General features: G+C 35.3%; 1 protein-coding gene across 10 annotated transcripts in view; it reads left to right on the forward strand.

The window, feature by feature from the left end:
- KANSL1L (KAT8 regulatory NSL complex subunit 1 like) overlaps positions 1-18187 on the forward strand; it is a 145681-nt gene that overhangs the window by 106545 nt on the left and 20949 nt on the right. For all 10 annotated transcript variants that reach the window (XM_019938994.3, XM_073807306.1, XM_019938992.3 and 7 more), the window contains exons 7-8: positions 14259-14424; positions 17342-17449. In XM_019938994.3, coding sequence (XP_019794553.1) covers positions 14259-14424; positions 17342-17449 — 274 coding nt within the window. The remainder of the gene's footprint in view (positions 1-14258; positions 14425-17341; positions 17450-18187) is intronic.

Genomic DNA, 18187 nt, shown 5'->3' on the forward strand with positions numbered 1-18187 from the left:
TATTTCATTGCAGTTTTGATTTGCATTTATCTAATAATCAACAATGTTGAACATCTTTTCATGGGCCTCTTGGCCATTTGTATGTTTTCTTTGGAGAAATGTATATTTAGGTCTTCTGCCCATTTTTTGATTGGATTGTTTGTTTTGATGATATTAAGCTGCATGAGCTGTTTGTAAATTTTGGAGATTAATCCCTTGTCGGTCACATCATTTGCAAATATTTTCTCCCAATCTGTGGGTTGTCTTTTCATTTTGTTTATGGTTTCCTTTGCTGTGCAACAGCTTTTTTTTTTTTTTTTTGTGATACGCAGGCCTCTCACTGTTGTGGCCTCTCCCATTGCGGAGCACAGGCTCCAGACGCGCAGGCTCAGCGGCCATGGCTCACAGGCCTAGCCTCCCCGCGGCACGTGGGATCTTTCCGGACCGGGGCACGAACCCGTGTTCCCTGCATCGGCAGGCAGACTCTCAACCACTGCGCCACCAGGGAAGCCCAACAGTTTTTGAGTTTAATTAGGTTGCATTTGTTTATTTTTGTTTTTATTTCCATTACTCTAGGAGGTGGGTCAAAAAGGATCTTTCTGTGATTTATGTCATGGAGTGTTCTGCCTATATTTCCTCTAAGAGTTTCATAGTGTCTGGTCTCACATTTAGGTCTTTAATACATTTTGAGTTTATTTTTGTGTATGGTGTTAGGGAGTGTTCTAATTTCATTCTTTTACATGTAGCTGTCCAGTTTTCCCAGCACCACTTATTGAAGAGGCTGTCTTTTCTCCACTGTATATTCTTGCCTCCTTTATCAAAGATCAGGTGACCATATGTGCGTGGGTTTATCTCTGGGCTTTCTATCCTGTTCCATTGATCTCTATTTCTGTTTTTGTGCCAGTACCATACTGTCTTGATTACTGTGGCTTTGTAGTATAGTCTGAAGTCAGGGAGCCTGATTCCTCCAGCTTCATTTTTCTTTCTCAATATTGCTTTGGCTATTTGGGGTCTTTTGTGTTTCCATACAAATTGTGAGATTTTTTGTTCTAATTCTGTGAAAAATGCCAGTGGTAGTTTGATAGGGATTGCATTGAATCTGTAGATTGCTTTGGGTAGTAGAGTCATTTTCACAATGTTGATTATTCCAATCCAAAAACATGACATATCTAATGCTTTCGTTGACTTTTGCTGAATTGCATCACCAGCCAACCTATGCTTGCAATTCCATCATGATTTGGGAGTATCAGACTCAGAGTTCCTATAATTGACTCTAGAGGCTGCCATGAGAGTCCCTGCCCCCACCAGGACCTGTACCACAACTTCTTTATCCATTCGTCTGTCAATGGGTATTTAGGTTGCTTCCATGACCTGGCTATTGTAAATAGTGCTGCAATGAACATTGGGGTGCAAGGGTGTTTTTGAATTATGGTTTTCTCTGGGTATATGCCCAGTAGTGGGATTGCTGGATCACATGGTAATTCTATTTTTAGTTTTTTAAGGAACCTCCATACTGTTCTCCATAGTGGGTGTATCAATTGACATTCCCGCCAACAGTGCAAGAGGGTTCCCTTTTTTCCACATCCTCTCCAGCATTTGTTGTTTATAGATTTTCTGATGATGCCCATTGTAATGGGTGTGAGGTGATACCTCATTGTAGTTTTGATTTGCATTTCTCTGATAATTAGTGATGTTGAGCAGCTTTTCATGTGCTTCTTGGCCATCTGTATGTTTTCTTTGGAGAAATGCCTATTTAGGTCTTCTGCCCATTTTTGGATTGGGTTGTTTGGTTTTTTAATATTGAGCTGCATATGCTGTTTATATATTTTGGAGATTAATGCTTTGTCCATTGATTTGTTTGCAAATATTTTAATATTTTTTCTTTGTCTTTAATTTTTGTCAATTTGATTACTCTGTCATGGCATGTTCCTCCTTGGCTCAACCTACCTGGCAGTCTGTGCTTCCTGGACTTGGGTGACTCTTTCCTTTCCCATGTTAGGCAAGTTTTCAGCTATTATGTCTTCAAATATTTTCTCAGGTCCTTTCTCTCTCTCTTCTCCTTCTGGGGCCTCTATAATGTGAATGTTGGTGCATTTAATGTTGTCCCAGTGGTCTCTTAGACTGTCTTCATTTATTTCCATTCTTTTTTCTTTATTCTGTTCTCCAGCAGCGATTTCCACCACTCTGTTATCCAGGTCACTTATCCATTCTTCTGCTTCAGTTATTCTGCTATTGTTACCTTCTAGTGTATTTTTCATGTAAGTTATTGTATTGTTCATCTCTGTTTGTTTGTTCTTTAGTTCTTCTAGGTCTTTGTTAAACATTTCTTGCATCTTCTTGATTCTTGCCTCCATTCTTTTTCTGAGATCCTGGATTATCTTCACTATCATTATTCTGAATTTTTTTCCAGAAGGTTTCCTATCTCCACTTCACTTAGTTGTTTTTCTGGGGTTTTATGTTGTTCCTTCATCTGGGACATAATCCTCTGCCATTTCATCTTGTCTAACTTTCTGTGATAGTGGTTTTCATTCTGCAGGCTGTAAGATTGTAGTTCTTCTTGCATCTGCTGTCTTCCCTCTCTTGGATGAGACTATCTAAGAGGCTTGTGCAAGCTTCCTGATACGAGGGACTGGTAGTAGGTAGAGCTAGGTCTTGTCCCTCTGGTGGGCAGGGCCATGCTCAGTAAAACTTTAATCCACTTGTCTTGTCTGCTGATGGATGGGGCTGTGTTCTCTCCCTGTTGGTTGTTTGGCCTGAGCCTACAGCACTGGAACCTACAGGCTGTTTGGTGGGGTTAATGGTGGCCGCTGGAAGGGCTTACACTAATTAGTACTTCCCAGAACTGCTGCTGCCAGTGTCTTTGTCCCCACAGTGAGCCACAGCCACCCCCCACCTCTGCAGGGGGCCCTCCCATACTAGCAGGTAGGTCTGGCCCAGTCTCTTATGGGGTCACTGGTTTCTTCCCCTGGGTCCTGGTACACACAAGATTTTGTGTGTGGCCTCCAAGAGTGGAGTTTCTGTTTCTCCCAGACCTGTGGAAGTCCTGCAATCAAATTCCACTGGACTTCATAGCCAGATTCTCTGTGGTCTCCTTGTCCCATTGCTGGACCCCCAGGTTCAGAAGCCTGATGTGGGGTTCAGAACTTTCACTCCAGTGGGGGAGCTTCTGTGGTATAATTGTTTTCCAGTTTGTGGGTCACCCACCTGGAGAGTATGAGATTTGATTTTATTGCAATTGCATCCCTCCTACTCTCTCTTTGTGGCTTCTCCTTTGTCTTTGGATGTAGGGTATCTTTTTTGGTATGTTCCAGAGGTTTTTTTTAATGGTTGTTCAGCAGTTAGTTGTGATTCCAGTGTTCTTGTAAAAAGGGGTAAACACACATCCTTCTACTCTGCCATTTTGAGCTAATCCCCTATAGTTAGGTTTAAATCTATCATTTTGATTTTGTTATTTGTTTTTTTATTTCTCTCATATATTATTTGTTCTTTTTTTCCTGCCTTTTTTCTTTCCCTTGAAATTAAATTACCTTAGACTGGCCTTTGTTGTTTCATTCTATGCATGTGTAGATTGTTATTTGACAAAAGAATGAAATGTGCCCTATGGAATTTCTGGAGCCCTTTCTCTGAGAAGCTTCCTTTTTTTATGGCAGTCTCCTCTATAAGTTGTAGCCATCTTTTTCTCCCCAAAGTTTAACATCTGTATCTTAAAATCTTCTAGACTGACACACTCTTCTTGGACCCCCATCCTTGTGCAAAAAGCTGGTAGATTTATCGGATCTCATTTGTTTTTCTTCTCTCAGGGATAAGTCATGTGCTACCTGTTGTCCAAGTTCTGAAAACAGTTGTTTGATAAAAGTCCCATAGGTGTACTTCTTTTTTTTAATTAAAGTATAGTTGATTTTCAATATTATATTAGTTTCTGATGTATGAGATAGTTATTCAATATTTTTATAGATTATACTCCATTCAAAATTATTACAAGATAATGGCTATATTTCTCTGTACTGTACATTATATCATTGTTGCTTATTTATTCTATACATAGTAGTTTGTCTCTTAATCCCATACCCCTATCTCCCCCCTACTTCCTTCCCTCTCCCCACTGGTAACCACTAGTGGAATTGCTGGATCATATGGTAGTTGTATCTTTAGTTTTTTGAAGAAACACCATACCATTTTCCATAGTGGCTGTACCAGTTTACAGTCCCACCAACAGTGTGCAAGTGTTCCATTTCTTCCACATCCTCACCAACATTTGTTATTTGTAGACTCTTTGATAATAGCCTTTCTGACAGGTGTGAGGGGATATCTCATTGTAGTTTTGATTTGCATTTCTCTGATGATTAGTGATGTTGAGCATTTTTTCATGTGCCTATTGGCCATCTGTGTGTCTTCTTTGGAAAAATGTCTATTTAGGTCTTCTGCCCATATTTTGATTGGGTTGTTTATTTTTTTGCTGTTGCATTGTATGAGTGGTTTATAAATTTTGGATATTAACCCCTTATCAGTCATATCATTTGCAAATATTTTCTCCTATTCACTGGTAGGTTGTCTTTTCATTTTGTCAGTGGTTTCCTTTGCTGTGCAAAAGCTTTTAAGTTTAATTAGGTCCCATTTGTTTATTACTTCATGGACAGAAATGGAATTGCCTTTTCTACTTTCAAAACTGATTTCTTAATAACATATCCCATTTAGCTATTGCTTAATCTCTTCTCCACAACAAATTTGAAAGTGTCTGTATTTATCTCTGTTACATGTTGGGTTCCCTGAGAAGCACTGCAATGTCATAATGTTATTTTACTCTTCACCCTGCTGTAGTATGATGTCCAACAAAAGCATTTTATTGAAACAGTTTTTTAAAGGTCAAAGTGACTTTTTAATTACGTCACTTAGCCAGATCCAATGCTGAACTTTTGATTCCAGTAATATGGTGGGATAATTATCTTAGGAAAGCTTCTGGATACAAAGTATTAGAATGTAAAGTATCAAATTTTTTTTGAATTTTAGATAACTTTATTATCATTTGTTAAAGTATGCAAGACATTTTCATATAAAGTAAAAATATATTGCTTATGAAAAAGTGAACAAGTTAATGAAAGGTATCGACTACATCATGAATTGAAAAAATGCTACACAAATTTATTTTCTTTGTTGTAAATGATACAATGTATATTATGACTACTCCTTTAACCAATTTTAATGGAAAAATTCATTGCTGCTATAAAACTATAGAAAAAGGGTTACCTCACTTTTGCTGGGCTCTTAGAGAATCTAAAAGTTTATTTTAAAAACCATCTTTTCCCATTTTGAAATTACATTTGAGGAAGTTGCTTTAAACTTTTTGCTAAGCTTAGTGAAATTAAATTCACAATTAATTTGGTCTTTTGAATTAAGTTTGCTCATTATTCCTTCCTTCTTTCAACAAATAATTTCCGAACGTTTACTGTGTGTAAAGGTACTCTGTTAAGGGCTGTGAAGGAGGCAGAGGTGATTATGTCATAAGAATATTTTTTACAGTGAATGCCTAACCTGGCTCAAAAAGTGGAAATCCTCAGAATTAAAAAGGAAGGAAAGAAAGGAGAAAGAGAAGTAGAAATTTTTGTTTAATAGTCTTGATAGAGACTGGAGGCAAAGCCTAGAATCCAGGAGGTGTGAGGAGACATATTAAAAGATCCTGCATAAAGCCAAGAGCCTTCAATGCTACTCACTTTGTGAGTGCATGAACTGGAACTCAGACCTGCTGAACAGCAATGTAAAGAACTTGCCTTTCTTTGCCTTGGGCTCTGGCTGAAAAATGGAAAATAGATTTTCTGCATAGAATTTGTAATGACACGTCAGGCCTTTTACATCTTTAAAGTCTGAAATCATTCTACCTAAGAGGTTTACTTGAAAAGACAAGAATTGTGGGCTTCCCTGATGGTGCAGTGGTTAAGAGTCTGCCAACCAATGCGGGGGCCACGGGTTCGAGCCCTGGCCCAGGAAGATTCCCACATGCTGCAGAGTGGCTGAACCCATGTGCCACAGCTACTGAGCCTGCCCTTTAGAGCCTGCGAGCCACAACTACTGAGCCCACGTGCCACAACTACTGAAGCTCATGCTCCTGGAGCCCGTGCTCCACAACAGGAGAGGCCACAACAATGAGAAGCCCATGTACCGCAACAAAGAGTAGCCCCTGCTTGCAGCACCTAGAGAAAGCCCATGCGCAGCAATGAAGACCCAACACAGCCAGAAATAAACAACAAACAAATTAATTAATTAAAAAAAAGACAAGAATTGCATTTTAAAATGGTTAGCTGTTCCAGATGGCTGGAAGAAATAAATGTATATCCTTTCTAGGGGAATGAACTCTCAATAGTTTCCCCTAGGATTCCCCTGAATAAAATTCCAATAAATGTGAATTCCTAATTTTAAAAAAATATAAAATCAGACACAGCAACAAAGCAACATCAAGAAAGTAAGCAAAAACAAACTCCCACCCTGAATAAAATTCCAGGATTCCCCTGAATAAAATTCCAATAAATGTGAATTCCTAATTTAAAAAAAAAATAAAATCAGACACAGCAACAAAGCAACATCAAGAAAGTCAGCAAAAACAAACTCCCACCCCCCCACACACACACATCCTTACAAAAATAACTTCAGCTACTGCAGTTATCATATACAGAATGCAAAATTAAGTAAGTTTATATGTTTAAGGAAAATAAATCAGAAAATTAGTAATATGATTAAGAAATAGGTAGATAAAACTAAAGAGAGAATTGGCGGTTAGAAAATAGATCTCAATGAAATTATATAAAATGAAATACAGAGAGAAAAAAGAATTGTAAGATATGAAGAGAAATGAACAAATATAAAGGTTAGAGGAGAAGATGTAGCATATGTCTTCAGAGAGGGAAACACCTAGGATAGCTGGCTCCTGCAACCACTTTTGCCCTGGAGCTTTGGCAGAAATTTTCAAATTTGGTTCAGATGCTAATAGATGATAGGTATGGGGGATGCTGTTGGGTGTGTTTTGGGAGACCTGAAGCACATGGCCATTTTTCACTTCAGAACATTTTTGACCAATGTTTTCCTCATAACATTTGCTAAATACCTGGGCTGCAGAGAACAGGAGGCTTAAAAAAAACATCAATGACAAAAACCCCTTTAAAGCAGTGTGGCACTCCTCAGTATACTCTTAAGATTTTTTTTTCTTAAGGTCTGAATGATCAGGGGAAATTCTGTAAAATACACCAAACACTTAGCTGAAAACCTTGAAGGGCCAGGAACAAATCAGATATAGAAAACCATAGTAGGGCAGTAACCCAAGCTTAACTGAGTGCACTCCCTGAATAGATGAAAGGAGAGAAACCTGCTGTTTATCTGCTTAGCAGTAGGGAAAGAGAACCCTCTATGGAGAAAGATTACATCATTTGGAGTCTTTATGATTTTTTAAAAAATACGATCTGGCATTCAATCAAAAATTACTAGGCATCCCAAAAGACAGGACCATATGACCAGCCTTCAAGAGAGAAAAACAGACAATAGTGACAAACCATCAAGTGATTCTGATAATTGGATTTAATAGCCAAGATCTTTAAAATGGCTGTGATTAATATGTTGAAAAAATAGAGAACAAGTGGAAAAAGACAGATTATTTTACCAGATATTTGGAATCTATTTTTTAAAAATAGAGTCATATGAACATTCTCAAACTCAAAATATAACATGTGAAATTAATACTTTACCAGATGATGAGTTTAACTACAAATTAGATGGAGCATAAGATATGATTAATGAACTAAAAGACTTATTAATATAAAATACTCAAATAGAAGCACAGAGATAAAACAGAATTTTAAAAATACAGAAACAGAATTAGAGAACTGTAAATCAGTGAAAAAAATTAACCATGTATGTTATTAGACTCTAGAAGAAAGGAGAGAGAATAGGACAGAAATAACATTTGAACAGATAATAATAGAGAGTATTTCCTAAACTAAAACAGGACATCAACCCATAGATTCAAGAAATTCTGTGAACCTCAAAAATAACAAATACATAGAAATTACATCAAGACGTATTATAGCAAGCCTGCTAAAAAGTGAAGACAGAAAATATTAAAAGCAGTCAGGGTAAAAAAAGACACATTACCTTCAAATGAGGGCAACCATAAGACTTAACTACTCAATAGAAACAATGGAAGCCAGATAAAAATGCAAATATTCTTAAAATGCTGAAAGAAAAAAAAATGCTAGAATTCTATATCCACAAAAATATCCTTCAAAAATGATGATATACAAAGGTTTCAGATAAATAAAAATGGAAAGAATTTGTTGACAGCAAATCTACACATAATAATAGCAAAGGGAGAAGGAACATGATCCCAGATGGAAACAGAATTGTAGAAAGAAGCTAAGAACAATGGAAAAGATAAATATATGGGTAATTTAAATGTTGATGATGAAAATAATAACAGTAATATAATGTAGAGCTTTATATATGGGATTAAAATGCCTTACAACAATAACAAAGAAAGAGGAGAGTAAATGGAGTTAAAGTCTTCTAATGTCCCATTGTTTTCAGGGAAGTGGTAAAAAGAATAATTTGTTTTATACTCTAAAAGCCATAATTTAAGGATTCATTGTAATCTCTAGGAAAACCACTAAAAGAAAAGAAAAGAATGTATAAGTTTAAGTTAACTGAGGGGAAAAATATGACAAAATATTTTATCTATCCTAATAAACAATAGGAATCAGTGAAACATAGAAACATACATATGCAATGAATTTCCATATATAGATACAATATAGAAAATAAATCTAGTTGCTGGTTCTTTGCAAAGAAATTGATAAACCCCTAGCATTTTCCTCAAGAAGAATCGAAGGTTGCTTTGACATTTAAAAATTTGTTAATGTAATAACCACATAATTAGATTAAAGAAGAAAAGCCAAGTAATCATTTCAATAGGTTCACAAAAAGTGTATGATTAAGTTCAACATTAATATACTTAAAAGAATATTTTTGGCAAAGTAGGCATACATTCTGATAAAGAATATACCGAAAAAACTACAATCATTCTTAACCCTTATTATTCTTAATTATAAAAAATTAAAAGCATTTCCTTTATAATGAGGGACAAAACAATATGTCCTTTGGTCATTTCTGTTCATTATTGAACTGGTGAGACTATCTAGCATGGTTGGAACCTTATAAATAATAATAAATAAAGGTTTTAGGACTGAATGAAAGAAACTAAACTGTCATGACTTTTAGATAATATGTTTGGTTAATAGAAAGCTAAAAGAAACAACAAGTAATATTATTTGAATAAGAAAGTTTAGCAGAGTTGTGGGACATGTTCAGTATATGTCAATTGTATTTTTCAATTCCTTTTACATGAAACAATAAATATGATGGTACCTAGGAATACATCTAACAAAATGTGTAAAGACTTTTAGAGAAGAAATTTACAAAGTTTTATTGAAAGAAATTAAAGACCTAAATAAATGAAGAGATACACCATATTCATGGATGGATGACCTTTAATCATAATACCAAAATTTTTAAAATCTCAAAAATCTTCCAATTGATTTACAAATTCAGTGTATTTTTAAACAAAATTCTACAGGTTTTTAATGGAAATTAAGCTATTTTAAAAAATTATTCAGAAGATGGAGTACAGCCTTTAAAAACTGTGAACCACTAGGTTGTATTTCTGAAACTTATATAATATTATAAATCAATTATACCTCAATAAAAAAATATATACAGAGGAGTGAAAAACAAGAATAACAGCCAAGACACCCCTGAGGAACAAGGTGGAGAAACTTACACTATCAAATGTCAAGATTTGGGCTTCCCTGGTGGCGCAGTGGTTGGGAGTCCGCCTGCTGATGCAGGTGACACGGATTTGTGCCCGGTCCGGGAAGATCCCACATGCCGCGGAGCGGCTAGGCCCGTGAGCCATGGCCGCTGGGCCTGCGCGTCCGGAGCCTGTGCTCCGCAGCGGGAGAGGCCGCAACAGTGAGAGGCCCGCGTACCGCAAAAAAAAAAAAAAGTGTCAAGATTTATTTAAAAGATGCAATAATTAAGGCATTGGTTATTAGCACAGGCACAAATGGTAGAGTGTTAGAAATCCCTGAAACAGTCCCAGACATGTATGGAATGTGGTATATAACAGGCAGCTTTGTAGATTGGTTGGGAGAGGATGAACTAACTGTTTAGTAAAAGACGTTAAGTCAATTGGTGATCCATTTAGATGAAAAAAAAAAATGAGTTTGGATCCCTATCTCACATCTTGCACAAAGAAATCAATTTTAAACAAAGACCTAACTGCAAAAGGCAAAACAATAAAACTCTTATTAAAAAAAAACTGGAAGAATATCTTTATGACTTAAAGGTAGGGTTTCCTCATCAAGATTCAAAAGATTTCCTCATCAAGATACAAAGAAGTGCAAACTATATATAAAGGAAACATTTAAGTTAAGAATGTCTGTTGATCAAAAGACACAAAAAAAGTGCAAAGAGAAGCTCAGACAGGGAGCAATACATAGAACCTACAAAGGATTTGTAACTTTCAAGAGTGTATAAAGAGAACTTAAAAAATCAATAAGAAAAAGACATCTGAATAGAAAAATCATCAAAACATGTATTCCCCAAAAGAAGGAAAATTGGCCAATTATAGGTATGAAAATGAGGTCAACTTAAACAGTAAACAGAGCAATACAAATTTCAACCATGAGATATTTGTATGGTCTCAAATTGGCAAAAATAAGAATTCCGACAGTACCCTTGTTGGTATGAATCTGAAGCAGTGAGAACTAAAATCTGCTCTGTTGGAGTGTAAATTAGTTGTAACTACTTGGTAATACAATATTTTATCTAGTGAAGTTGAGTATGTGTGTTCAGGCGTTTGTATAACCCAGCAATTCCATTTCTAGCAGTGTACTCTAGAGAATCTTACACCCATGTGCCAGGAGACAAATGTAATAATATCCATACTATCATTGTTCATAATGGTAAAACACTAGAAACAATCTAGGTATTTAATATACAGTAGAATGATTAATTGCATGCACATAATGTTGAGTAATAAAGCAGGAAAATACATCTAGCATTATTCTGTGTATTTACATTTTTAAAGCATAGGAATTTAAATAGTAAATTATATAGGATTACATATACTTTTGTAGAAAAACTATAAAGAAAAAAACAAGGAAATGATAAAATTAAAATTCAGGATAGCAGTTACTCCTGGAAATGTGAGAGAAAAATATGACTGAGGAGGCACATTGTATTAGTTAAGGTATAGGTTTAGCTGCATTTGACAGAAATCCCAAATAGTGATGTAAACAAGATGTAAGTTTATTTCTTTGTTTTGAAACAGATTGAAAATATTCTAGGCATGACAACCATGCTCTACATGGTTATCTAGGAACCAGGCTCCTGCTGCCTTTTTGTTTAATCTTTTGAGCATTACCCTCACTCACAAGATTATGGTGGCTCACCATCACAGGTGGAAGTATGGAGGGCTAAGTGACCTTCTTAAGGTCAGTTTCTAAATGTTGCACACATGACTTCTCATGGTGTTCTGGCTAGAATTTAGTAATTTTCAGATGCAAGGAAGCTTGAGAAATGTGCCCAGCTGAAAATCAGGAGTTTTAGAACAGGGAGGAGAACACAGATATTGGAAAGAAAGTAGCAATCTCTGCCACAGGCTCATGGGGCCGGGATAGCAAGAGAAGTCATCAAAGTATTGGTATTGTTCTGTTTCTTAAAGTAGGATGGTGAGTATAGGTGCTTTTTAAACATTATTTTATACCTTCCTTATAAATTATATACTCTTGTATATATGAAATGTTTCATTATTAAAGTTACATGTAATGGATACTTTTCAGGCTTTACTTTGCTTGAATCTTATGCAGCATATGGTATTGTTGATCACACCCTCTAGACATTTGAATTTTTATTGGCAAGAATCTCCAGATTTTTCTCTTATTTCTCCATCCATTCCTTTTCAGCCTCCTGGGCTTCACTTTCTCTGAAGGGGAAAAAAGGCCTTTTCCTAGATGCCCCTCACTTGTCTCCATATTTATTTAGGATAGTTTCAAATTGGCTAATGGGTTTCCTGGATTTGGAAAAATTGCAAGAGAAAACTAATTATATGGTAAATATTCAGATTTTATCAACTTTTATTCATAATGTTCTAGCCATACATGAAAAAAGAGAGGTTAGCACATTTTCTTTGTAATTTTATATAATTGTTCCTTATATCTTTTTGAACTACATCACAAAAGAACAAATAATTCTAGAGTGAGTCAAAAGTACCAGTGCATCTTGTAAAGGTAAGAAACAGCAACTGTTCCCATAGATATATACATATAACATTATTAGAATAAATCTTGGAAATAACTCACATCTTTATAATCACATACCACATGTTATATCTTCTTATAAAAATCATCAATTTACTTGACTACCCGGCATAATGACTGCATTTCCTAGCCTTCCTTGCAGCTGGGTATGACTAGCTGACATAAGTCTTGGCCAATGGAATATAAAAAGAAGTCATTACATGATAAATTTTAGCATATATTAACAGGGACTATTTTTTCCCCAATGAAATAGTCTCAGGCACACATGTATTTGAAAAGTTCTATTCACCTAAATTTGTTAAAAGCAAATGAGATAAAATTCATTTGGTCAGCATTCAAGTTTCAACCATACGTTAAGGACTGTGTCAGGTTCTGGGAATACAGGATTGAACAAATTATAGTCCAACCTTCAAGGAACTCACGGTCCAGAGGAAATCTAGTTAAATGCTATGGCAGATGTGGCCATGACCAAGGTGCTGGGGAAACACAGAAAATGCCAGTTAGCCAGGAAACTCAAACTCAAGAAAGTGATAAACTTAATGTAAGTTTAAAAAATAGCATCCAAAATTCTCAGTTATTATAAGTATTTTAAATATAATTTCCATTAAAAAAATGAGTCCTAATGTTATTGTAGTAGGTGGAGGTAAGAATGACAGAAGGAACACAGGTGAACTCCATTAACTTTTAAAATATTTTCTCTATTTTATAGATTTTTTACATTGGTTGTGTACTAATCTTATAGCCAGAAAAAAATAATTTTAAAATCCAACATTTAAACAGAATATGTATTTTTTAAATGTAGCAACATAATGTTTTGATTTAGCAACATGGTTTTCATGAGATTTCTGATTGAAATCTTTATCTTAAACTCATGTAACATATTGCATATTTTATTTTATTATTTTTTATTTTATTTTATTATTTTTTTTTTGCGGTATGCGGGCCTCTCACTGTTGTGGCCTCTCCTGTTGCGGAGCACAGGCTCCGGACGCGCAGGCTCAGCGGCCATGGCTCACGGGCCTAGCCGCTCCGCGGCATGTGGGATCTTCCCGGACCGGGGCACGAACCCGTGTCCCCTGCATCGGCAGGTGGACTCTCAACCACTGCGCCACCAGGGAAGCCCCATATTGCATATTTTATACATATCTTTTTTAATATTTTCAATTCAATTTTACTTAATGTAAATATGTAATACATATGTCTTCATAGTACTTCGCTGTTATTGCAGTGTAGATATTGTCTCACATTATAATTTAAGGCAGACTCTAGTTTCACTCATTGGTTATAACAGATTAGAAGGAGGAAAACAGTACAGTTGACCCTGGAACAAGGTGAGGGTTAGGGGCGTCAACCCCAACTCAGTAAAAAATCTATGTATAACTTTACAGTCAGTTGGCCTTCCTCCCTGTCTGTGGTTCAGCATCCGAGGATTCGGCCAACCACAGATCATGTAATACTCTAGTGCCTATTTAGTGAAAGAAACCCGCTTATAAGTGGACCTGCACAGTTCAAACCTCTGTTTAAGGGTCAACTGTATGCACAGTTCTTAATCATAACATAGTACCCGCTCACTGTCATATTTTTCACTAATCTGGAGTGTAACCATTTTCTTGTGACCTAAAGTTGTTCAAACTCATTTCTCTTTTTTATGATTTCTTAAGATGGGAGAAAGACCCATTTTCACAGACTTTACTCTTCATTTTGAAGGACTGAAAAGGGACTTGTCAAATCTCATCACACTCATGGCCTTCTATATCTTTGCTTCTATCACTTAGTCTAGGTCATTGTAAAGCACTCTCCCCAAGGTGATTTAGTGATCCAGGACTTATTGCTGGTGTCATTCAGATATTGTACTATAACTGTTATATTCTCTCTGATTAGCTTTTCAACAAAAATGAACTCTTTATTTTTTTTTCCTTGCAGACTTTGCCTTCAAAAGAAACAAGGTTTTTAAATACTACACAAATGCCTTGCCTGCAATCATCTTCAATTTGGAGCAGCTGTGAACACAATTCAAAGTCTCAAATATTAACAGAACATGTATCAGAGTTAGATTCTTCTTTCCATTCCGTTCTATCATTGCCATCAGGTAAGATTCCTTTTAAAAAATTTCTAAGTAACTGACTTTTTTATGGTGAAATCTAATCCTGTAAATACAAGGAATCTGATAAACTTTTATCAGTTGTCACTGGATATTACAGCTAAACAGTTTTCATAGAGAAATTAATCTAGTCACATGCTGAATTAATGTTCTATCTTTCGGTTGATTTTTTTTTTTTTTTTTTTTTTTTTTTTTGCGGTACGCGGGCCTCTCACTGTTGTGGCCTCTCCCGTTGCGGAGCACAGGCTCCGGACGCGCAGGCTCAGCGGCCATGGCTCACGGGCCTAGCTGCTCCGCGGCTTGTGGGATCTTCCCGGACTGGGGCACGAACCCGTGTCCCCTGCATCGGCAGGCGGACTCTCAACCACTGCACCACCAGGGAAGCCCTAGGTTGATTTTTTAATTCCTTGGAAACCATTTTGACTTACTTTGGGAAATTTTTAGCTTTTGATCTCCTTTTGATGTTAAATTTTTAGCATGTTATTGATAACATGGCTGTGCTGTTGAAATGTTTCTCAGTAAGTCAGAGTTCGTTTTCTAATGTGTTGTTTTGCATGGAGTTTTCCCTGCCATGTAGTATTCCTCCATCTATAATCAGCATTGAATTTCTCTGAGAGAAGAAAATTGTCCATCTTTAGACATAGTCAACTTCTGAACCTCAAAAATACCTGTAATATACAACCGAGCAGATGAGGCATTGCATCCCTATATCCCTAAGATGGCTTTAAGTTTCTTTCCAGTTCTGTCTTCTGTTCGAATGTTTCCAATCTTACCTACATTGGAACTGAAGTAAATATTTAGGGTAAAAAAGCAAACATTCTTCACACTGGTTATCTCAGGTTCCTCTCTTTATGGGAAGATATCTCAAATGGGCTTTTGTTTCCTTTTCAGCCTTTGGTTCTAATCATCCAGGGACTGCTCCTCTTTGTAAAGCACTATTTCTTGTACCTATTCCTGCCCTGAATGTTAGTTTGGTTTTTACCAGTATTACAGTGGTTTCTTAGCTACACACCATACTTTGAAGTAAGTTCCTGGTAGGAACTATTTTACTCCATCCTTGAGGAAACCTTAATAATAGAAAGAAAAAATAATATATATAACAATAACACAGCTAACATTTGGTCTTAGCATACACTGGGTCCTATAAGCACATTCATTTTCTTGTTTGATGCTTGCAGCAACCCCATGAGGATAGATATTATTGTCCTCTTTATCTTACATATAAGAACATTGAGGCTTAGAGATGTTCAATTACTCATCCATAGTACACAGCTAGTAAATGATGGAGACAGGAGTTGATCTGAGGTGGTCATTCTCCAGAGCCACACTCCTAACCATACTCTTTACTGCCTTTCTGTTTTCTTATTAGTAAATTTGTTTCTCTGATAACAAAAACCTAAGAGCTGGCATAAATAATCTTTCGTCCTACTATGTCACATCTAATAAGTTAAGATTAGCTTCCTTACCTACTACTTAGGGTTATCCATTTCTTCTTGTGTTCATTTAATAAAAATCTGAATACCTGCTGTATACTAGGTATTAAGTAGGTGGTAGGAGTATAAATACAAATAAATCCCTCAAGGTACTTGCATTCTAGTTTGACAACTGAAATATAAACTAATAAGTGTAATAAAGTGTTATGAAATTTTAATAAAAAGCCCACAGGTCACAGTGTGGGTTCTAAGGAAGGTATATGGGTAGACCAAGCACCTTCCCTAGTTATGTCATGTTTTCCCACAACTCAAGAACAACAGTGGTAGAATAGGTGATACTCCATATAAAAGTTAAGTGATATTTCATTGGAAAAACTTATGTTTTGATAATGGGAAATATCAGAATCCTGAAATGTTTAAGTAGCATATTTAATTTGTATTCTTATTTTCATTTTGTCATATAGTTTTATTATGGTCATAGTATAGTGATAGCATTGAAATCCACCTTACATCTGACCCTTGGGAGAGTCTCCAAGTGATATTTATGAACCCATTTTTTTGTGTAGAAAAATTTTTCCACACTTGAGTATGGATCTGCCATTAAAATACACCTTTTGATGGAGAAATACTTGTTTAAAATTGAGACCCTTCCTGGGTCTATCCTGATTTGTGCATTCATAATTAGTTTTCTTAAAAATGAATACCTTCTTTCTGTAGCAAAACTTTGAATAAATCAGCTGCTTTATAAAATATTTCTTTATGTTTCTTAGGAAAAAGTTTAGGTGTCTGTTGAATGCTTTTTAAAATGATTGTTTTTGCATTCTTGACTGAAGAAAATACCCTTTAGTTAATAAATGTGAAGCACATCTATTTTATTTATTTAGCTCCTCTTTTGGTTGTGAATATGGAATATAAACATAGTGAATTGAACGACTCTCCTAAGTCTCTGTTTAAAAGAAGAGAACTAGTTTGTCAATATGTTTTGATCTTTGTAAAAGTAGATTTCATTTTGTGATTCATAATACTAGTAAACTAAGGGAATGTGAAACAGCATTTTCATAAAAGGTTGCATCTGAATTATAGTGGTTTTCCCTCAAGTAATTAAAATCATGTAATTATGTCTTTTGGAAACTTTATTTCAAATGCAGAGTTTGTAGGGATGGGGTGGAATGGATTTAGAGTCAGGCAGGTTTGGCTCTATATTTTATTAAAGACCTTTGTTTCATCTGCAAATAGTATTTAATATTTATATTTGTTCATCTTAGTTTATGAAATTGTTCATTGTTAGTGTTGTTTATTTTACATATAATCAGTAATTTCCAAAATACTGCTAACAACACGCTTGGAAAGAATAGTTTGCCACTTCTAATAGTTATGACTTTTCAAGCTTTGGCTTATTTTTCTAAGTCTTAATATTGGAGTCTGTAAAGAGTGATTTCACTGAAAACACTTTTTTTGCTTTATTTTTCTAGATGTGCCTCTTCATTTTCACCTTGAAACATTGTTAAAAAAGACTGAAATAAAAGGAGATCTTTCTGAAAATAAATTTGTAGGAGACTGTATCATATCTCCATCACCTGGTATGTCATTTACAAATCTTGGTACTTTATATACCTTTTACATCTTTCGTATACTTATTACTTTTGCTAAGGAAGTAAAATTTAACAAAGGAATGAATGTAAATCCTTAATTTTTAATATTCACTTTTCACAAATCACACACATACAAATAGAAAATACACAGGAGTAATCCTAACAGGATACTTATTGAATGAGAATTATGAAATATAATTGATAAATATAAAAGGAAATTTAAATAAACATGGGGGTACAGCACTGCTGGATGGTAAGAATAATTAGGATATCAGTTCTGACTTTTGATTTATGTTTAATGCAACGTTCAATATAACTTGAAGTTCTAAAAGAATTTGGTTAACATAAAATAGTTGTAAAGCCCATTGGGAAGAATTAATGGGAAAATGGAAAAGGAATTGCTGGAAAAAATATTGAATCTAGCCCAACCACATATGGAAACATGACAAAAATCTATAATCATTAGCATAGATTCTATTTTGCTTACATTTAGGAAAGTAGATCCATGAAACAGACTACATAGCTTCTTCTTTATTATATAAAGGAAGAACTGTAAATCAATAAGAAAGTGGAGAATGAACAGTAATGTTAGTCTTTTGGGGGGAAAGTTTGTTTATACACTCATTTCATATCATGTATCAGAATAAATTCTACTTGCTTCCAAGAATTTTAAATAAAACACTAAAATTACAAAATAAAACTTGAAAAATTATAATGAAACTCTGA

Source organism: Tursiops truncatus, chromosome 7, assembly GCF_011762595.2.
Source record: "Tursiops truncatus isolate mTurTru1 chromosome 7, mTurTru1.mat.Y, whole genome shotgun sequence".
In the NCBI taxonomy this organism is placed as follows: domain Eukaryota; kingdom Metazoa; phylum Chordata; class Mammalia; order Artiodactyla; family Delphinidae; genus Tursiops; species Tursiops truncatus.